This window comes from Papio anubis, chromosome 4 (genome assembly GCF_008728515.1).
Source record: "Papio anubis isolate 15944 chromosome 4, Panubis1.0, whole genome shotgun sequence".
NCBI lineage: Eukaryota > Metazoa > Chordata > Mammalia > Primates > Cercopithecidae > Papio > Papio anubis.
This window is the reverse complement of record NC_044979.1, coordinates 19,472,021-19,495,628: the sequence shown is the minus strand read 5'-3', so window position 1 is coordinate 19,495,628 and position 23,608 is coordinate 19,472,021. Positions and strand designations below refer to the sequence as shown.

At 39.3% G+C, this 23,608-nt stretch overlaps 1 protein-coding gene and 1 pseudogene across 3 annotated transcripts in view; one reads left to right on the top strand and one right to left on the bottom strand.

Annotated features, from left to right (window-relative positions):
* The window catches only part of TTC26 (tetratricopeptide repeat domain 26), a 65,681-nt gene that overhangs the window by 29,878 nt on the left and 12,195 nt on the right, over nt 1–23,608 (top strand). For all 3 annotated transcript variants that reach the window (XM_021936318.2, XM_021936316.2, XM_021936317.2), the window contains 5 exons: nt 5,064–5,138; nt 9,886–9,988; nt 11,585–11,640; nt 13,083–13,136; nt 14,608–14,671. In XM_021936318.2, the coding sequence (XP_021792010.1) occupies nt 5,064–5,138; nt 9,886–9,988; nt 11,585–11,640; nt 13,083–13,136; nt 14,608–14,671 (352 nt within the window). The remainder of the gene's footprint in view (nt 1–5,063; nt 5,139–9,885; nt 9,989–11,584; nt 11,641–13,082; nt 13,137–14,607; nt 14,672–23,608) is intronic.
* On the bottom strand, nt 18,008–18,903 carry LOC103883282 (annotated as a pseudogene).

Here is a 23,608-nt window from a genome sequence, read left to right as displayed (position 1 = left end):
AAATTGACTTTGGATCAATTTAAGAGGTCAATTTAAGAGATCTTGCTAGATTATCTTGTTTTAAGTTACATTAAACAATTTTTTAAAGCAACAAAAATTGTATATATGTATGGTGTACAGCATGTTGTTTTGAAATATGTATACATTGTAGAATGGTCACATCAAGCTAATTAACATATGTATTACCCACATTTTTTTTTGTGGTGAGAACACTTCAAGTCTACTCTCTTAGCAGTTTTTAAATATATAATACATTGTCATTAACTAGAAGTCATTGTTGTACAATAGTGTTGTACATTATGTTGTATATAATGTATACTATGTTGTACAATAGATTCATTGAACTTATTCCTCCCCTCCATCTGAAATAATGTATCCTTTGACCAACATCTTCCCAATCTTCACCCTCCTGGCTCCAGGCCCTGGTTACTACTCTTCTACGCTCTGCTTCTGTGAGTTCAACTTTTTTAGATTCCACATACAAGTGACATCATGTGGTGGTTGTCTTTCTGTGTCTGGCTTATTTCACTTAACTAATGTCCTTCAGGTTCATTCATGTTGTTGCAAATGATGGAATTGCCTTCTTTTTAAAGGCTGAATAGTGTTAGTTTCATTGTTTATTTACCACATTTTCTTTATTCATTTGTCTGTTGATAGCACTTAGATTACTTCCATATCTTGACTACTGTGAATAACGCTGCAATGAACGTGGGAGTGCAGATACCTCTTTGACATACTGATTTCATTTCCTTTGAATAGATATCCAGTAGTAGGATTGCTGGATCGTATGGTAATTCTATTTTTAATTTTTTGAGGAATCTACATGCTGTTTGTCATAATGGCTACACTACTAATTCACATTCCCACCAACAGTGCACAAGGGTTCCCTTTTCTCGACATCCTTGCCAACTCTTGTAATCTTTTGTGTTTTTGATAATAGCCATTCTAACTGGAATGAGATGATATCACATTGTGGTTTTTATTTGCATTTCCTTGATGATTAGTAGTGCTGAACATTTTTTCATATACCTGTTGGTCATTAGCATGTCATCTTTTGAGAAATCTCTTATTAATCCTAATAATTTACCTGTAAATCCATTTGTATTTTATATATATGTATATATATAATCATATCATTATTTTGTTTCTTCCTTTCTAATTCTTTTTTTTTTTTTTTTTTGAGACGGAGTCTTGCGCTGTGTCACCCAGGCTGGAGTGCAGTGGCGCGAGCTCGGCTCACTGCAAGCTCCGCCTCCCAGGTTCACGCCATTCTCCTGCCTCAGCCTCCGAGTAGCTGGGACTACAGGCGCCCGCCACCACGCCCGGCTAGTTTTTTGTATTTTTAGTAGAGACGGGGTTTCACCATGTTAGCCAGGATGGTCTCGATCTCCTGACCTCGTGATCCACCCGCCTCGGCCTCCCAAAGTGCTGGGATTACAGGCTTGAGCCACCGCGCCCGGCCTTCCTTTCTAATTCTTATAATTTTATTTCTCTCTTATTGCACGACTAGGGCCTCTGGAACATTGTTGAATATTTGAAATATTGTTGTGGCTGGGTGCAGTGGCTCACACTTATAATCCCAGCACTTTGGGAGGCCAAGGCAGGCAGATCATGCAGTCAGGAGTTCAAGACCAGCCTGGTCAACACAGTGAAACCCCGTCTCTACTAAAAATACAAAAATTAGCCGAGCGTGGTGGCATGCACCTGTAATCCCAGCTACTTGGGAGGCTGAAGCAGGAGAATCGCTTGAATCCGGGACGCGGAGGTTGCAGTGAGCCAAGATTGCACCACTGCACTCCAGCCTGGGCAACACAGCTAAATACCATCTAAAAAAAAAAATACATATACATATATATATATATACACACACACACACTTGTAAGGTTTTTTGTCTCAAAACGAAAGTTTTTGATGATATTTCATCATTAAGAAATGATATTTCATCATTAAACATGATGTTTAATGTAGATTTAAAAAGATATCCTTTATCAGATTAAGGAAATTCCCTTCCAGTGTTAGTTTGCTAAGAGGTTTCATAAGGATCAGATGTTGAAGTATAACGTCGTGTATTCTTTGTCTATTGAAACGATCATATTTTCCTTTATTCTTGTGGCAAATTATTTGAAGTATTTTCTATTGTTAAATCAACTTTAGGCTGAACGTGGTGGCTCACATCTGTAATCCCAGCACTTTGGGAGGCTGAGGTGGGGGGATCATTTGAGGTCAGGAGTTTGAGACCAGCCTAGACAACACGGTGAAATCCCACCTCTACTAAAAATAGAAAAATTACCCTGGTGTGGTGGTGTGTAGCTGTGGTCCCAGACACTTGGGAGGCTGAGGTGGTAGGATCACTTGAGCCTGGGGGACAGGGGTTGCAGTGAGTCAAGATGGCACCACTGAACTCCAGCCTGGGCAGCAGAGTGAGACCCTGTCTCAAAAAAATAAAAAATTTTAAAAATCAACTTTATACCAGAATAAACCCAGCTTCATCATGGTTCATTCTTCTCTTTACATATCACATATTAGATAGCTATTATTTAATTTGTTGCATCAATACATATTGGTTTGATTGGTTTATAATTTGCTTTTTTGGTATAGTTCTTGTCAGGATTTGGTGCAAAGGTTATCTCAAAGGAAAATGAATTAATTGAAGCAGGTACCATATGTTTCTACTTTCTGGAAGAGTTTGAATAACATTGGCTTTTTCTTAAATGTTTGGTAGAACTTATTGATAAAACTGTCAGGTTTGGAAGATTTTAAATTACCTAATTCGGTTCCTTTAGTCATTATAAGACTATGCATGTTTTCTATTTCTTCTTCTGTTATTTTTGGTAAGTTGTATTTTTCTAAAAATTTGATAATTTCGTTTACATTTTCACATTTTTTTAGTCTTTTCAAAAACCAACTTTTGTTTTTAATCCTATTATACAACTGTTTTTTTATTTTATTAATTTATGTTCAAGGGGTCCCCAAAAAGTTCATAGAAAATTCCATTTTATCCTTCCTTTGCCATGTAGCTCTTTAGTAGTTCCTGCTGATTGTGGGAAGGGTCTTTCACTAGACTTCCCACCTTGTACTGGTATTGGGCTTTCTTTTTTGTTCTTGTCACCTGGCACAATATGGACACAAAATAGATCGAATGCAGATACAGATATTACAATCCATCTATCCTCTGTTAAGCCAGACATTAAAGAGATTTGCAAAAAATGTAAAACAATAACACTGTTCTCACTAAATTTTTGATTTGATAAATACAGTTTTTTAAAGTAAAAAAAATATGTAAGAGTGAATTTGTAGTAGGGTTTATTATTGTTACAGAATTTTTTTTTTGTTTTTTTTGTTTTTTTTTTTTTTTTTTTTTTTTTTGGGAACCAGAGTCTGGCTCTGCAGCCAGCCAGGCTGGAGTGCAGTGGCGATCTCGGCTCACTGCAAGCTCAGCACCTCCGGAGTTCCGCAGCCATTCTCCTGCCTCAGCCTCCCGAGTAGCTGGGACCACGAAGCCCACAGCCCAGCCGGCTAATTTTTGTATTTTTAGTAGAGGCGGGGTTCACCGTGGTCTCGATCTCCTGACCTTGTGATCCGCCTGCCTCGGCCTCAAGTGCTGGGATTACAGGCGTGACCCACCAGCGCCCGGCTTTTTGTTTTTGAGACGTAGTCTGCGTCTATCACCAGGCTGGAGTGCGGTGGCGCGATCTCGGCTCACTGCAGCTCCCGCCTCGGGTTCCGCGCCATTCTCTGCCTCAGCCTCCCGGTAGCTGGGACTCACGAGATTGCCCACCACCCGTAGCTAATTTTTTGTATTTTTTAGTAGAAGGGGTTTCACCGTGTTAGCCAGGATGGTCTCGATCTCCTGACCTTGTGATCCGCCCGTCTTGGCCTCCCAAAGTGCTGGGATTACAGGCCTGAGCCACCGCGGCTGGCCTATTTTTAAACTTTTAAAAAAATTTGATTGTTTTTATTTTCAGAAATGACAAGTTGCTCTGAAATTGAGACCAAATGTTAATTCCGACATATTTTAAGGCATATTATTACTACCATTTTCGATGAATTGAATACTTAAATTTTTCTGTTTTAATTTCTAATATGATAAGTATTGAGGGCTATTTGCCACATAAACAAAAATTCTTTGAGATCATTTATAGAGTATAAAAGGGATCTTGAGACCAAAAAGCTTGAAAACTGCTGATGTAACCTAATATTACCCAAAACTTTGGAACTGTACTGTGGACGAGAGAAGAGTGATAGAAAAATTGCTGAGCAGACATGCATTCCCAATTATGAGATCAGGCAGAACGAGTTTGTGATAATTAGTGAAGAACAATCAAGAATTTAATTATTTTTATCCAGAAAACCTTAACAACCCACTAATAGAAATAGAAAAGGGATGAAAGGAGGATTTCTTAAAATCTCCTTTCAGATTAAAGAATCAGCCTTAGTTGTTTAAGGCTTAGCTCCTTCATCACCTTTGACACTGAAAGAAAAAACTAACTCTACGAGTCTTCAGACGTGAGTATCCCAGTTTTCAAACTTGCTGCTTAGTATAAGTTTCAAGTCACTTAACTTTTTTTTTTTTGAGACAGTCTCGCTCTGTCACCAGGCTAGAGTGCAGTGGCACAGTCTTGGCTCACTGCAACCTCCGCCTCCCAGGTTCAAGTGATTTTCCTGCCTCAGCCTCCTTAGTAGCTGGGACTACAGGCGTGTGCCACCACACCCAGCTAATTTTTTTGTATTTTTAGTAGAGACGGGGTTTTACCATGTTGACCAGGATGGTCTCGATCTCTTGACCTTGTGATCCGCCCCCTTGGCCTCCCAAAGTGCTGGGATTACAGGCATGAGTCACTGTGCCCAGCCCAAATCACTTAACTTTTATAAGCCTCATTGTTTTCATTTATTATTGCCCTCATTTGAAAATGTGGGTAATAATAATTACATTGACCTAGAGTCATGAGGATCAAATGAAATAGCTTGTTAAATTCTTTGTAAATTATAAACCATTGTGTCAATATGTGGTATAAGAACTATACACTTGTCATTTTCATAAGCCTTTCTTTTTTAAATTTCAGGCAGAACTCAAAAGCTTGATGGACAACGCTTCTTCATCCTTTGAATTTGCTAAAGAACTCATCAGGCACAATCTGGTGAATAACGATTTGCCATCTTGACTGACTTCAGTCCTACTCTGCTTTGGTATATCACAGCGATTAGAAAGATGAATAAAAGGAGAAGCCCCAGCAAATAATGCTTTACTCCAAGGGAACACCTCCTCACTGTGGAGGAGATAAGTTTTAAAGTACTAGTCTGTTTCCTTAAGGAAGTCCTTGTTGGGAGAACAGGAATATATTTAATATTTGGAAAGAAGCACAAGGCAGTGTAGATCCAGGTGTCTGTTTTTTGGGGAAAGACAAAGGAACATATCCCCCTGTGGTTTAAAATAAATGGCAAATATTTTTGCATCTTTGAAGGATGGCTGAGATTTAGAGAGTTCATTCTAGTCAAGGACATGGAGCTAGAATGAGGGTGACATATGTAAACGATTGTGAGCAGATTTATCTTACTAGAACAGTAAATTTGTACTGGGGAATAGCAGACACTCAAATTGGATGGGTGGTTGGGTTTAGGGCTAGATTATGATTCTATCAACCATGTAATATAGTGAGATGCAGAACAGCTGCTCTCAATTCAGATACCGGGGAACACTGGGCAAATCAACTAATACTACTGAGATTCTTCATCCAAAAGTGGCAATAATAATAACTATGCTTTTTCCTTCTGATTTCTCTATTCCTTTTTGTAGTACCAATTCTTCCAGTAAACCACAGCTGTTTTAGATTCTCCCCTTCTCTTTATCTCCAGTACCTATTCAGTTACTAAATCCTATTCTCTTCTTGCTGGCAATGTCTTATATTTACTCCATTTCGTCTCTAATTCAGGCCTCCATCACAGATACAGTTTTATTTGGATAGTTTCTACTATGAGTTTCTGCATCTAACTTTTAACTTTAAATTTAGTTTCTAAATAGAAGCCAGATTAATTTTTCTGGAGCATTATGGGTTATATGGTAGTCTGGAATTTAAGCTTGGAGAAAGATAAAGACTTGAGAATAAATTTAGGAGTTATTGTAAGAGTATTGACAGATTAATATGGAAGGTTTTCAATTGCTGAAGTTAAATAAATATTGTAGAAAGGATTAAAAACAGAAAAATATGGTTCCAAAATAGCATCTGTATTTATGAGACTGGAGGAAGGAGTATCAACAAATGAGACAAGAAAGGGCAAACAAGAAGAAGCATCTAGATAATGTAATGTCATTTACAACTGCACATTTTAATCACCTGGGAGGCTTTTGAAATTAATGATGCATGGCCGAGCGCGGTGGCTCAAGCCTGTAATCCCAGCTGGGGAGGCAGGCGGAGGCGGATCCGAGATCAGGAGGTCCCGAGACCATCCTGGCTAACAGAGTGAAACCCAAGTCTCTACTGAAAATAAAACGCGAGGCCCGAGGTGGGGCCTGTAGTCCCAGCTACTTTCGGGAGGCTGAGGCAGGAGAATGGTAAACCCAGGGAGGCCCGGGCTTACAGCGAGGAAACTGAGATCCGGCCACTGCACTCCAGCTTGGGTGACAGAGCGAGACTCTGTCTCAAAAAAAAAAAAAAAAAAAAATGAAATTAATGATGCATGGGCCCCACCCCCAGGGAATCTTATTTAATAGTTGGTCTGGAGCCCAGCTATCAGTTTTTTTTTTTTTTTAAAGCATCCCAGGTGGATATAATATACAGCTATGGTAAAGAAACACTATATGAATATATGACTGAAAGGAACATGAAATAGGGATAATTCTTAGAGAGTGGGATTAGAAAGAGAAGTAAGAATATGGAAATTTTTCTTTCTTAATACTTTAAGTTTTTGGTTTTTTTTTTTGGAGATAGAGTCTCACTCTGTCACCCAGGCTAGAGTGCAGTGGCTGGATCTCAGCTCACTGCAAGCTCCACCTCTTGGGTTTACGTCATTCTCCTGCCTCAGCCTCCCGAGTAGCTGGGACTACAGGCGCCTGCCACCTTGCCCGGCTAATGTTTTGTATTTTTTAGTAGAGACAGGGTTTTACCATGTTAGCCAGGATGGTCTCTATCTCCTGACCTCGTGATCCGCCCGCCTCGGCCTCCCAAAGTGCTGGGATTACAGGCTTGAGCCACCGCGCCCGGCCAATACTTTAAGTTTTTTCCAGTGAACACATATTACTTTTATATATTTTTTAAACCTGAAAAATATCAGGGCAATATAAGTGGTTGTTAAAAAACATCAACTTTTGAAGTTAGATTTGAAGTCAAAATCAAGTTCTACCATGTACTTGCTTTGTGACTTTGGGTACATCACTTAACATTGCTGAATCTGTGTTCTCATGTGTAGAATAGGGAAAATGAAAGTACTTATTTTGACCGGGTGCAGTGGCTCATGCCTGTAATCCTAGCATTTTTGGAGGCCAAGGCGGGCGGATCACAAGGTCAGGAGTTCAAGACCAGCCTGACCGACATGGTGAAACCCCCACCTCTACTAAAAATACAAAAATTAGCAGGTCATGCTGGTGCACACGCCTGTAATCCCAGCTACTCAGGAGGCCAAGGCAGGAGAATCACTTGAACCCGGGAGGCAGAGGTTGCAGTGAGCCGAGATAGCACCACTGCACTCCAGCCTGGGCGACAAAGCAAGACTCCATCTCAAAAAAAAAAAAAAAAAAAAAAGTACTTATCTTGCTTTTTTTGTGAAGATTAAATGAGGTAATATGTAAGGTGCTTCACACAGTATGCATTTAGAAAATGGCATTGATAGGCAGGGCGCGGTGGCTCATGCCTGTAATCCCAGCACTTTGGGAGGCCGAGGCAGGCGGATCACAGGGTCAGGAGATCGAGACCATCCTGGCTAACGCGGTGAAACCCTGTCTCTACTAAAAATACAAAAATTAGCCAGGCGTTATGGCAGACGCCTGTAGACCCAGCTACTCGGGAGGCTGAGGCAGGAGACTGGCTTGAACCTGGGAGGCAGAGCTTGCAGTGAGCCAAGATCGCGCCACTGCACTCCAGCCTGGGTGACAGAGAGAGACTTCGTCTAAAAAAAAAAAGAAAAAATGGCGTTGTTGTTGTTATTGTTATCTTGTAGGCATCCGTGTCAAAACTGCAGACACATCATGGAGCAAGAGGACAGAAAAGTCCATTGAATTTGGCTAAAGAGATGAATTTGTGACTCCTGAGAGTGAGTTTATTCGTATGCTGAGAGCAGAAGCCAATGTTTTGAGAGGTTAAGGAGTGAAAAGATGAGAAGAAAGTAGAAGCAGTAAGCCACATACTTTTGAAGTGTGGCATTGAAAGAAAAGAGAAAAATAGGGCACTATCTAGAGGAAACAGTGGGACCAAGTGGAAGATTTTTCAAGAGAACAAAAACCCCTTGTGTGTGTTTAAAGTTGAGAAGTAGGACCAGGACTTTGGGAAGACTGAGGGTACAATAATTAAAGGGGAAAAGAGGTCCAGATGGAGTTAGAAGTCCATGGGATCAAGAAGACAGGTGAATGAATTAATCTTGGCAAAAGAAGGGAATATCTCAAAGAGGAAACAAAAAAGATCACTAGATAGATATTTTGGGGTTGAGAGAAGAGATTATGTAGTTCATGCTGGATGACCTTGCTTTCTGTGCATTTATTTGTGAAACAGTTTGCTACATTCCATACACTATGCCAGGCTCTAGAAATACAACAGTACGCAAAATAACTTGTCCTTTCATGGATTTTTTTTGTTTGTTTTGATTTCTTAGCTTATCTCTGTAATACTTATTAGCACCTGATAACATATTTATTTGTTTGCTTTATGGAGGTCTGTCCCCACTTGAATAGTCTGTGGTGACAGGGTAGTGGCCTGTTCCTGCTATAACTCCCGTGCTTGTTACAGTAGTGGGCATATAGTACATGCTAATGAATGTTTACTAAATTAATTCAATGAAACACGGAAGTACGTGCCACACATTTAGCCCACTTTAGCTCATTTAATCCTCATAAGAACCTGAAAGGTAGCCATTACTAATGCCATTTAGAGATGAGGAAACAGGCTCAGAAAGGATATATAAGTCCCTTCATGGAGTTTTTGATGTAGAATGTCTGTCTAGAAGTTTTGTTAATTATTGGGTACTTTAGGAGTTTTCTGCAGTTCTTATGGAGAGGAAAAGAGATGTACACAATAAGGGTTATGCTTTTATTCTATTTCTCATAGTTATTATAATTTTATTTTTTCAAATTTTTAATTTAAATTTTTGTGGGTATACAATATGTGTATATTGTTATAATTTAGATCATGGCTTTCTTCCAACGAAGTCAAGGTCATATATATAAATAGAGCTTCAAAAATATATTCATCCTTTCAAAAAATAACTGAGTGCTGACTATACTAGTCACAGTTCTAGAGGCTAGGAGTACACAGTAAATGCAAAGTTCCTTGCCATATGGAGCTTATATTCTGGTGGATGTAATAGATAAACAGATAAAGAAATATACAATAAAATAAAGATGTAAGTGCTATGAATAAAAAAGGGCAAGGGTTTAGAGAGAGTGATAATGGAGGTAGGTTTTATATAGGGTTAAAAATAAAATGTTTAGTTATGACAAGGCTGTTAAGAAGGATCAAAAGCAGAGAGGAAGGAAAAGAAGAGAGAAGGTAAGAAGCATGCGGATTAGGTAGGCAATAATAAATTCCGCCAATAGTAAAAGTTCTCAATATATCAACTGATTCCCAGTACTATTTTAGTTGAATATCATGAACCCAGTTATATGTGCCAGCTCCTTAAACATTGTCACTAAGAAATATATACATAATTATTGCCATAAGAGCATGATTTCTATATCTCTAGGTTGTTTTCCGAGGAGGTGAAGGGGCTTTGCAGGTTTTACCTCCCCTAGTTGATGTCATTCCTGAAGCTAGGCTAAACTTGGTGATTTACTACCTTCGTCAAGGTAAGAAAAATGTGTCCTAGTCTTACTTACAATGAGGTATTTTAGAGTAGTTAAATATGTCTGATGGAACTATTTACTTCACTTTTTAAATCCATACTTCCAAAAATATATTTGCAACAAGTTCATAGAACAAGTTTATTGGTGGTTATTTGTTGTGCCTTTTTTTATCCCCTTTCCTCTTCTGTCACTTCCTACCTTCTTCTCCCTCATTCTGTTTTTTCTTTTTTCCTTTCATTTTTCTGTACTTTATTCTCTATCCATTCTTTCTTTTTCATTGTTTTTCCTCCCCTTCCCTTATAGTTCTTTTTTCTTTTTCTAGTTTCGCCTGTTGCATAATGTACATTCACATTTTCTTGTGTCTTTTGAAAAAAGTATTAACTGTTTCTTATTTGCTTTGATTGTCTGCCTTTGTTTCTTTGTATCCCAGGCTGCTTATAAGAAATACTATTATTCAAAGAGGATATGATATTTATTGCCCCTAAGTAAGATTACAATTGTTAGACAAACGCCTGAAGCAGCCTTTTCTAACAGCTGTGAGTACAGGGTAGCAGCCACCATGCATTTGTGGTGGCATTTGGTCATGGGCCCTGCAGTTACAATGTGGGCCTTTTTAGGTGCATGGTAGAAACCAACCAGGACAACATATTCCTCATGGAGGAAAATTTATTTATTAAAATAAGAATATGAACTTACAAACCGTCCTATTTTATTTTATTTATTTATTATTATTCTTATTATTTTGAGACAGAGTCTTACTATGTCGCCCAGGCTGGAGTGCAGTGGCATGATCTCCGTTCACTGCAACTTCTCCCTCCCCGGTTCAAGCGATTCTCCTGCCTCAGCCTCCCGAGTAGCTGGGACTACAGGCGCCCACCACCTCGCCCGGCTAGTTTTTTGTATTTTTTTAGTAGAGACGGGGTTTCTCCGGGTTAGCCAGGATAGTCTCGATCTCCTGACCTCGTGATTCGCCCGTCTCGGCCTCCCAAAGTGCTGGGATTACAGGCTTGAGCCACCGCACCCGGCCCGCCTCTATTTTATATAAAAGCAAAAAGAAATATGTTTTGGACAAGAATGAAATAAACAGCATATATATTTTATAAATTATTTTTATTATGGAAAATTTCAAACATAGACAAAAATAAATAGTACAGTAAACACCCAAATACTCACCTTGGATTCAGATATTTCCAGTCTTCTTTTTTCATTCAGCACCTCTTTTTTGTTCCTGAAATATTTTAAAGCAAATCTCAGACTTCATGTCATTTAATTCCTATATACTTAATATATATATCTCTCTTTTTTAAAAAAATTGTTGCTTTTCTTATCAATGCCATTGGCATAGAATGCCTCATCCATGTTCTTAGCTTCAACAATTTTTAAGGTACTTCATGGCTTAATATGAGTTTTCTAAGGATATTTGATTTGGTTATTTTTAGCATAACTACTCAACACCGAATATGGAGAGTTAGAAGACGGATAAAACAGATCATGTTTCCTTGAATATTTAAGTACTGAAGGATCTTATCTTTTGGGAGGGACTGCTTCAGAAGGGTTTTCTGGAATACAGACTAGTATAATTACTTTGTTGTATTTCAGATGATGTACAAGAAGCTTATAACTTAATTAAGGATCTGGAACCTACTACTCCTCAGGTAACTGAGAATGTTTTACATTTTTACTAACCAAGTTCTGCTAAAAGTGGAACTTCAGAAATCTAGTTGGAAGTCATATTAGAGAAGATTAGGCAGACTCCTGCCTGTAGAATACCAGGAAAAGACCATATGTATTCATTTAGGAATGTTATATGCGACTTGCGATATGAGAATGAATGTTCTGGGCTTTTTCATGTTTTTAAACTCCCTTGTGTATAGTCATTTTGTCAAAAAGGGTAAAGAAATTTGGAAAATTCCTTTAGTGTTTGGAAATATGAAAATTTAGAATTCTGATGAAACTAACAACTAGATACATGCAATTATTTCATAAATTGTCTATAACTTGTCTTTCTTCCCCATTGGATTGTTAACTCCTTATAGTCAGGGACTGTGTCTATATTGTATCTCTAACACTGTGTACATGAAGTACATAGTAAACATTCCATTTATTGAATGAAGGACTGACGAAAATATTTCCAGACCCCATGAAGTTTAAACAGGTATATTTCTCAAGTATATTAAAAGATTCAGCTTCTTTCATGCTGTTCTGTGTGTGAGCTCTCTTAAATGAAAGATTGATAACGCTGCTCGCTAGGGAGGGTATCTATTAAAGAATTGAACCAAGTCTGAAAAAAGGGATACAAGTGAGGCCTCAAGACTCCAAAAGAGAGAATACCTTATAAATGGACATCAGAGGACACTTTTATTTTTTTTTTAGGAAAAGGATTACTAGCAAAGAAAAGTAACTATAACATTGGAAAGGGGCCAGGAGTGGTGGCTTACGCCTGTAATCCCAGCACTTTGGAAGGCTGAGGCAGGTGGATCACCTGAGGCCCAGATTTCGAGACCAGCCTAGCCAACATGGCAAAACCCCGTCTCTACTACAAATACAAAAAAATTAGCCAGGCGTGGTGGCTAAGGCCTGTAATCCCAGCTACTAGGGAGGCTGAGGTAGGAGAATTGCTAGAACCCTGGGGGTGGAGGTTGCAGTGAGCTGAGATCGCACTACTGTACTCCAGCCTGGGCGACACAGCGAGACTCGGTCTCAAAAAAATTGGAAAGGGAAAATAATGTATATGATATGGTCACAGACAGTGGCAGTGGTTGAGAAGGTACTAAAAATTATTATATCAACATTTTACTTCTTCTTCCATAGAATTTAAATGAAATGAAACTTATCTCCTAGAGCTTCCCTTGAATTATTTTTGCTTAAGGTTGAGAATTTACAAATATGGTAAATTTTGTTATATAGATTCTTGGCCGCTGGAAACTAAATGAGTGACTCCTAATTCTTTCATTCAAGCCAGGGATAGAACAGAGAAAAGTAACTATAGGTAATCTTTGATAATTTATATAAAATATTGAGTTAATGCAAGGAGTTAATTTGAAAATAATCTCATAGCTCCACATTCATCTTAATCAGTGTTATTCCATATTTCTAGGAGTATATTCTCAAAGGAGTGGTCAATGCAGCCCTTGGCCAGGAAATGGGTTCAGTGAGTATGAAATCACTGATAGGTGGGAACTGAACAATGAGATCACTTGGACTCGGGAAGGGGAACATCACACACCGGGGCCTATCATGGGGAGGGGGGAAGGGGGAGGGATTGCATTGGGAGTTATACCTGATGTAAATGATGAGTTGATGGGTGCTGACGAGTTGATGGGTGCAGCACACCAACATGGCACAAGTATACATATGTAACAGACCTGCACGTTATGCACATGTACCCTAGAACTTAAAGTATAATAATAATAATAAGAGGAAGAAATCACTGATAATCTGTAGGTTGCAAAGTTATAGGTGTGTGGAAGAGAACAAAATGACTATCAAAGTACAAGCAGCAATAGGCTCTCCTGTAGCTCCTTTTATTTCTCCATATCCCCCAATCCAGACTCCATTGTGAAAAGAATGTTGTGTTATTTAGAGACAAAAAAAAAAAAAAACTTATAACCCTAAAGACTCCTGCTTTCTTAAAAGGGTCCAATTTTTAAATAGCAAGTTATTTAATAAACTTAAAAATCATTGTGCAACTTCATTCTTATTTGCAGGGACTTTTTTTTTTTTTTTTTTTTTTTTTTTTTTTTTTTTTTTTGAGACGGAGTCTCGCTCTGTGGCCCAGGCTGGAGTGCAGTGGCCGGATCTCAGCTCACTGCAAGCTCCGCCTCCTGGGTTTACGCCATTCTCCTGCCTCAGCCTCCCGAGTAGCTGGGACTACAGGTGCCCGCCACCTCGCCCGGCTAGTTTTTTTGTATTTTTTTTAGTAGAGACGGGGTTTCACCGTGTTAGCCAGGATGGTCTCGATCTCCTGACCGTGTGATCCGCCCGTCTCGGCCTCCCAAAGTGCTGGGATTACAGGCTTGAGCCACCGCGCCCGGCCTTTGCAGGGACTTTTTTTTAACTTCCGTATATCTGTAATTTTGACATCTGTAAAGTGAGGAAAATTATTTCTCTGGAGAAGTTAGTTTTATAAACACCAAAACACTGTCTAAAATTGCTCTTATCCATCTTAATGTAGCATTCTTTGTTCTTTTTGGAACAAACTGGGATATGAATAAATCTTTTTATCTCAAGTGCATTCTGCAGTGCCTTGTATAATAGATATGCAGCAAATATTTATTAAATAAATGAGTTTAATAAATACTGCTTGTTATATCTATAGCTCCTGTTCCAAGGTCTGATATATGGTAAAAGAGCAATAGATATTTGTAGAATGATTGAGTTCATTTAATGAAGTTTTAGGATAGAATTTAAGGATTTGATTATTTTTCTTCTTTTCTTCCCGTCCCTGCACAGGTTTTAATTCAGTTTCGGGTCTAGTTGTTATGTTAATGAGAATTAGCATTGTTTGGGGCAATATTTAAAACAAGAGTATATGTTAAATCCTGACAAATGTGTTAGAACCATAAAGTATGATAAAAATATTTTTACCTTATTCCTCTATATCAGCTCAGTTTGTTTTTCAGAGGGATCATATGAAAATTGCCCAGCAGTTCTTCCAGTTGGTGGGAGGATCAGCTAGTGAATGTGGTATGTCTGAAATCTGGACTTACAATCCGCTTTATAATTGGAATGGGGCATATATTGACTGTGAAGTTTGATTCTCTCTCTAGGGATGTATCTATTAGGCTTCACATTATAAAGTGGGAGGTCAGAAATAAGAGAGAATATTGGAATTGGTTCTTCTCAACGTCTCAGCGAAAGTGGGATCAGAGAATAAATAAAGGAGAGTAAATGTGCTGTTTTGTTCCTGAGAGTTTTAAAACTTTGAATCAGTTTTAGATATAAAATGTTATTTTTTACTGAGTTTTCAAGAGCTCTTTTGAGCATTAACTTTTGTCACATTCTGGTAGGTCATTTGCCTTTAAACTTTGCCTATGATTTTTTTTCCATATAAAAATATTAAAACCAGCCAGTCATGCTGGCTCAGGCTTGTAATCCCAGCACTTTGGGAGGCTGAGGCTGGCAGATGGCTTGAGCCCAGGAGTTCAAGACCAGCCTGGGCAACATAGGAAGACCTCATCTCTACAAATCACAATAAAAAAATTAGCCAGGTGTGGTGGCACACACCTACGGCCCCAGCTACTTGAGAGGCTGAGGTGTCAGGATTGCCTGAGCCCAGGAAGTTGAGGCTGCAGTGAGCCATGATTACACCACTGCATTCCAGCCCGGGCAACAGAGTGAGACCCCCATCTCAAATATGTATGCACCATACAACCAATACTACAGAAATTCAAAGAATCACCAGAGGCTCCTATGAGCAATGATATGCCAATAAATTGGAAAACCTGGAAGAAATGGATAAATTCCTAGACACATACAACCAACCAAGATTGAACCATAAAGAAATCCAAAACCTGAGCAAACCAGTAACAAGTAATGAGATCGAAGCCATAATAACAACATTCCCAGTAAAGAAAAGCCCATGACCCATTGGCTTCACTGTAGAATTCTACCAAACATTTAAAGAAAAATTAATACCAATCCTACTCAAACTATTCCAAAAAAGAAAGGAGGAGGGAATATTTCCAAACACATTAAGACCAGTATTTCCCTGATAACAAAACCAAAGACACATCAAAAAAAGAAAACTAAAGCCCAATATCTCAAATGAAGAGGGATGAAAAAATTGTCAACAAAATATTAGCAAACAGAATTCAACAACATATCATTCGTGACCAACTGAGATTTATTCCAGGAATGCAAGAATGGTTCAACATATGCAAATCAAGGGGTACATCATAGCAGCAGAATGAAGGGCAAAAACCATATGATCATTTCAATTGATGCTGAAAAAGCATTTGATTAAATTCAACATCCCTTTATGATAAACCCCCCCCAAAAACAACTGAGTATAGATGGAACATACCTCAAAGCAATAAAATCCACATATGACAGACCCACTGCTAGTATCATATTGAATGGGGAAAGTGGAAAGCCTTTCCTCTAAGATCTGGAACAAGACAAGGATGCCCACTTTCACCACTGTTATTCAACATAGTACTGGAAGTCCTAGCTAGTAATCAGACAAGATAAAGAAATAAAGGACATCTGAATTGAAAAGGAAGAAGTTAAATTATCCTTGTTTGCAGATGATATGATCTTATATTTGGAAAAACCTAAAGACTCCACCAAAAAACTATTAGAACTCATAAGCAAATGCAGTAAAATTGCAGGATACAAAACCAACAAACAAAAATCAGTGACATTTCTACATGCCAACAGCAAACACTGTGAAAATCAAAAAAGTAATCCCATTTATAATAGCTACCAATAAAATTAAATACTTAGGAATTAACCAAAGTAGTGAAATATCTCTACAATAAAAACTATAAAACATTGATGCAAGAAGTTGAAGAGGCTGGGCGTGGTGGCTCACGCCTGTAATCCCAGCACTTTGGGAGGCCGAGGTGGGCTGATCACGAGGTCAGGAGATCGAGACCATCCTGGCTAACACAGTGAAACCCCCGTCGCTACTAAAAATACAAAAAATTAGCCAGGCATGGTGGTGCGCGCCTGTAGTCTCAGCTACTCGGAGGCTGAGGCAGGAGAATGGCGTGAACCCAGGAGGCGGAGCTTGCAGTGAGCCGAGATCACGCCACTGCACTCCAGCCTGGGCAACAAAGCGAGACTCCATCTCAAAAAAAAAAAAAAAAAGAAGTTGAAGAGGACACACAAAAAAGGAAAGATATTCCATGTTCATAGATTAGAAGAATCAATATTGTTAAAATGTTCATACTACCCAAAGCAATCTATACATTCGATGCAATCCCTATGAAAATACCAATGATATTCTTCATAAAAATAGAAAAAACAATCCTAAAATTTATACAGAACCACAAAAGAACAGAATAGCCAAAGCTGTCCTGAGCAGAAAGAACAAAACTGGAGGAATCACTGTACCTGACTTCTAATTATACCTCAGAGCTATAGTAACCAAAACAGCATGATACTAGCATAAACACAGACACATAGACCAATGGAGCACATTAAGAGAACCCAGAAATAATCCATACATTTACAGTGAACTCATTTTTGACAAAGGTGCCAAGAACCTCTGGGGAAAGGACAGTCTTCAATAAATTTTGCTGGGAAAACTGGAGTTCTATATGCAGAAGAATGAAACTAGACTCCCATCTCTCCCCTATATAAAAATCAAATCAAAATGGATTAAAGACTGAAATCTAAGACCTCAAATAAGGAAAATTCTACAAGAAAACATTGGGGAAACTCTCCAGGACATTGGTGTGGGCGAAGACTTCTTTTTGTGTTGTTTTTGTTTTTGTTTTCTTTCAAACAAGATAGGCTTTATTTAGATCACTAAAACTAACATTTTACAGACAGGTAACCATAACATTACACAGCAAAGTATAGCTGTAAAATCTCAAACAAGAAAGGCAATGCTTTCTTTAGATCACCAAAAATAATGTTTCACAGAGAGGGAACTTTTAGAAGCAAATGTATAGCTGCAAATTTTCTTTTGCCATCAATATCGAGTTCCTCTAACATACTTTGAGACTACTTTGTGGTTTCCAAGTACAAACTAAACCTTGTTGGACAGAGTTGCTCAGCTTCATCAAAAGAATGAAACCAATTTGCAAAAAAAAATTTATTTAATGCTAGCAAATAACAAAATAATGTGGTTCTCGCTAATGAACTGCAATGTCTATTGAAATAGCCTAACCTATGTATGCTTCCACAAACATTTCACTGTGAACCCAGTTGCTTTTTTCCTGCTATCACAGATGGCCTACACAGTAGCAAGTGTTGTGTCAGAGCACTATAGGCACCCAGGAAACAATTCCTAACAGAATAACTACAGTATGTGGGCATCTCAAACAACAGGGCCCACCTCTGTCAGAGCCCTCACGTGGGCATTGTGTTTGTGCTCTGGGTAAAGACCCACCACCTTGATAGTTGTTCATCTGGAACCCAGAGCACCAAGCTAGACAGAGGAGTTGTTCTTACAGAACCATCAACATTGTAATAAATAGCCCGGAGATTCTTGCTGTGTAATGCACCTCACAGGAAGTGACATAAGCTGACTCTAGGAAAAAGTAATCACAGTATTCTGCTAAAAAACCTCAAATAGAGATCAAAGTGCTTCAATAAAGCCTTCAGATTTTTCTCAGAAAAGGACATCTTTCCAAGAATTTCTGGAAGTTTTACAAACAATTGCAGCAAATGTTATGCCCCGTAAATGTAACAGGTGGAAGCGACTGGTCACCTGGTGGGTAATTATCAGGCATAAGCTTCTAGGATAGGACCTCGTTCATTTCATTAGTTTTTCTCCTTTCAAAGCCAGCGAACACTGCACTTCCTTCCTTGCTAGGAGTCAGAGGAATAGGTGAAGACGATCTGCTGTGCACAGGTGTCTTCTTTTCCAGGTGCAAAAACAGCTTGGTATGCTGGCGGATGTGTGCTGCTGCTGGCCCTTGGGCTGAGGTGAGGTGCTGCTGTCAGAAAGTCTGTCACAGTTGGTGGTGTGGCTCATGGACCGCCTCAGAGACTGCAATGCTTCCAACTCGGCTTTGTGCCTTTTGGGGGTGTCTGGTTCACTAATGGTTGGCTGACTCTCTGTGGACTGTGGCATGGATGAATTCAACAAAGACAGGCTGGGAGAGAGTTCCTCCTGGGTCGTATTAGGGTTTGTGGCAATTTCCTTAATTAGAAAAAAAAACATGGATGAAGTCACCTTTTTTTGTTTTTGTTTTTGTTTTTTTGTGTTTTTTGAGATGGAGTCTCGCTCTTGTCACCCAGGCTAGAGTGTGGTGGTGTCATCTTGGCTCACTGCAACCTCTGCCTCCTGGGTTCAAGCGATTCTCATGCCTCAGCTTCCTGAGTAGCTGGGGATTTCAGGCTCCTGCCACCATCCCCGGCTAATTTTTGTATTTTTGGTAGAGGCGGGGTTTCGCCATGTTGGCCAGGCTGGTCTCCAACTCTTGGCCTCAGGTGATCCATTCACCTCGGCCTCCCAAAGTGTTGAGATTACAGGCGTAAGCCACCGCACCTGGCAAAGTCACCTTTTTATACTGAGCTTGTTCATAAGGATAGAGTAAAACCAACAGTAGAGTGTAATCAAAGGTTATTCTTAATCCATCCACCATGTCCTTACAAAGGTCAACATTCTTTTCTTCTGGGATATAATGCACGTTCCTACTGGCATGTGGCATAGCATGATGGTGACGAGGCCTCTCATTGGCTGAAAAGGCTGCATTGAGAGCAAAATGCTTCCAAGATCATTATGATCTTGGTCTGGCATGAAAGTTTCACTAGGCCGGGCGCAGTGGCTCAAGCCTGTAATCCCAGCACTTTGGGAGGCCGAGACGGGCGGATCACGAGGTCAGGAGATCGAGACCATCCTGGCTAACACGGTGAAACCCCGTCTCTACTAAAAAAAATACAAAAAACTAGCCGGGCGAGGTGACGGGCGCCTGTAGTCCCAGCTACTCGGGAGGCTGAGGCAGGAGAATGGCGGGAACCCGGGAGGTGGAGCTTGCAGTGAGCTGAGATCCGACCACAGCACTCCAGCCTGGGCGACAGAGCGAGACTCCGTCTCAAAAAAAAAAAAGAAAGTTTCACTAACCATTTCCTTCCGTTAATGTAATAATAATCATCCTCCTGCTACTTCAGAACTTCAGGAATTTCTGTAGTTACTGTTGTTTCTTCCATTTCTCTTTTTGTTTGAAGCTCTGGTTCTTCTTTCACTTCAGTCTTTTCTTCAGTATCACTTTCTTCACTTATTTCTTCATACTTTGCTGCTGTCAGAGGAACTGCTTAATGAGTTTTCATCATTTTCATCTTTTTTGTCAATGAGGAGGCTTTTAAGCAGAATCAGCACCAGGCAACCTGCAGCACTTCTTTCTTCCTGTGCTCCTCAGGCGAGCTACAGCTTTTCTTGCCAATGTATGCTGTATTCTACGATTTTCATCGGTATCATGAAGCACATGATCTTCGGCCGCCCATTGATCCCAGCTTCTGTTCCAGCCATTAAAATAGATCAGATATTCTGGGATCTTTCTGCCTTTTTTGTCTTTCCCAACAATAACAATCTGGTTCTGACGGCAGGCTTCCCACGGGAGCCCACCTGGCACTGGGCCACACTGGAGGAGAGATTTAACACAAAGACAGAAACCCTAGTCCAGAGGCCTCCTCCACTGGAAGCCCCTTCAGGGGGTGCAAACAGTAACAACAGAGCACACATGAGGTTCCCAACCATTTGTGAGTGACCTGGCCCAAAGATTTCTTGAGTAATACCACACAAACACAGGCAACCAAAGCAAAAATGGACAAATGGGGTCACATCAAGTCAAAAAAGCTTCTTCACAGCAAAGGAAACAATCAACAAAGTGAAGTGACAATCCACAGAATGGAGAAAATATTTGCCATCTGACAAGGGATTAATAATCAGAATATAGAAGGAGCCCAGACAACTCAATAGGAAAAAAATCTAACAATCCAATTTGAAAATGGGCAAAAAGTCTGAACAGACATTTCTTAAAAGGAGACATACAAGGCTGGGTCCCGTGGCTCACGCCTGTAATCCCAGCACTTTGGGAGGCTGAGGCCGGTGGATCACCTGTCAGGAATTTAAGACTAGCCTGGCCAACATGGTGAAACCCCGTCTCTACTAAAAATACAAAAAATTAGCTGGACATGGTGGTGGCGCCCATAATCCCAGCTACTCAGGAGACTGAGGCAGAGGAATCACTGGAACCCAGGAGGCAGAGGTTGCAGTAAGCCGAGGTCACGCCATTGCACTCCAGTCTGGGCAACAAGAGTGGAACCCCGTCTCAAAAGAAAAAAAAGAAAAGAAAAAAAAGACATACAAATGACAAATGGATGTATGAAAAGGTGTTCGACATCACTGATCATCAGAGAAATGCATCACTGTTGGTGGGAATGTAAATTAGCACACACACTGTGGAGAACAGTTTGGAAGTTCCTCAAAACACCAAAAATAGGATGACCATATGATACAGAAATCTCACTGCTAGATAAATACCCAAAAGAAAGGAAATCAGCATATCAAAGAGATATTTGCACAACAATGTTTATTGCTGCACAATTCAAAATAGCGGAAATTTGGAAGCACCCTAAGCATCCATCAACAGATGAAGGAATAAAGAAAATGTGGTACATATACACAGTGGAATACTTACTATTCAGCCATAAAAAGGATGAGATGAGATGAATGAGTTGAGATCCTGTCATTTGCAACAGCATGGATGGAATTGGAGGACATCATGTTGAGTGAAATAAGCCAGGCACAGAAAGACACACTTTTCACTTATTTGTGGGAGCTAAAAAATATTAAAACACTTGAACTCTTGGAGATAGAGAGTAGAGTGATGGTTAGCAGAGCCTGGGAAGGGTAGTGGAGTGGGAGGACAGTGAGGATGGCTACAAAAAAAAAAAAATAGAATTAATAAGATCTGGTATTTGATAGCACAACAGAGTGACTACAGTTAACAATATAATTTATTATACATTTCAAAATAACTAGAAAAGTATAATTGGATTGTTTGTAACACAAAGAAGGAATAAATGCTTGATGTGATGGATACCCCGTTTGCCCTGATGTGATTATTATGCATTGTATGCCTGTATCAAAATATACTGGATGTCCATATGCAGTATGGATATATGGACTACATACCCACAAAAATTTAAAACAAATAAAGTAGATTAATAAAAAATATTAAAACATTTTAAATTAAGTTTTTCTTTTCTATAGTGATTACTTGCATGGGTATTAAGCTTAGAAAATGCTTTCTTTCTGCCACAGTTATATAATAGTCACCTATATTGCCCACTAGTAGTCTTGAAACTTCATTTTTGTGATTAAAGTATTTCATCAGCCAAGATTCAGTGAAAGATTTGAGAAAGGGGTATAAAAAGAGATGCTAGCTAGCCAGCATGAACCAATATGGTGCTGCCTGTACTGGTTGTCTATGTCTGGCATCTATTCTGAGTAACAGTGTTCATGCTGAACTGAAAATTATATTAAATATTTTTATCACTCCTGGACATTCACAAATGTTTCACCAATACCAGTTATTGCGTACTATTTTCCCCATTTCATTCATTCATACATACAATAAAAATTTATTGAGCTGTTGAGGATACAGCAGTAAACAAACAAAACTCCCAACCATTGTGGAACTTAAGTCTAGTAGGGCAGATGGACTAGAAACAATATATAGTGGCCGGGCGCTGTGGTTCATGCCTGTAATCCCAGCACTCTGGGAGGCCGAGACAGGCGGATCACGAGGTCAGGAGATCGAGACCAGTCTGGCCAACATGGTGGAACCCCATCTCTACTAAAAATACAAAAATTAGCCAAGTGTGGTGCGTGCCTGTAATCCCAACTACTCGGGAGGCTGAGGCAGGAGAATCGCTTTAACCCAGGGCACAGGTTGCAGTGAGCCAAGATCACACCACTGTACTTCACCCTGGGCAACACAGCAACACTCTGTCTCAAAAAAAAAAGAAAAGAAATAATATATAGTGTATATATAGTGTGTGTGTGTACATATATATTTATACTACGTATGTATATCTGATACGTATATTCTGATCCTGATCCAACTTTTTGCCTGATATCAGATTACTATTTGAGTGGTGGAGGATTATTATAACTCCCACTCTTGCCACAGGCATTCCTAAGGCTCCTTATTCTGTTTAATTTTTTTCCTTTATCACTTATCACAGTCTGATATACTATGTATATCAGATATATATATATATACACACACTATATGTATGTACATCTCAGATACACCACAAAATGCCACCATTTTCTGTGGTGGCATTAGTGGCATCAACTAATCCTTAAGATTAGTTTTGTGTTTATCTGGTATAACTGATGGTTTTAAATTTTATATGTACATCTGATTAGATATAGAGTGTGTGTGTATATATATATATCAGATGTACATAGTATATCAAACTGTGATAAATGTTAAAGGAAAAAAACGAAACAGGATAAGGAGCTTTAGGAATGCCTGTGGCAAGCGTGGGAGTTACACTAATCCTCCACTACTCAAATAGGAATCTGATATCAGGCAAAAAGTTGGATCAGGATCAGAATCAGATGGTTCCATGGCAAATTATTTTTCCATTTGAGATTGGAAGTGCTAGGTTGATTTAGAAAAGTGATGATGGAAACCAGGCCACAACTAATTGAATATGCACATGTTGGATGAGAGAATCAAAGCCTTGGAAAATGACCTGGTTAATGTAGTTAGTGAACCTGCAGGGCGTGTGTTCATTTTGGACTCTGGGAGTTAATCCCCAGAGAGATTATTGGTCACTCTCAAGGACTGTGACCTCCATTATATTGGGGTTTTGTCCACTGAACAAAATGTATAATTTCAGAATCTAGAAAGATATTTTGGAATATTTTCCTGTCTCTAAATTTTTTTTTTTTTTTTTTTTTGAGACAGAGTCTGGCTCTGTCGCCCA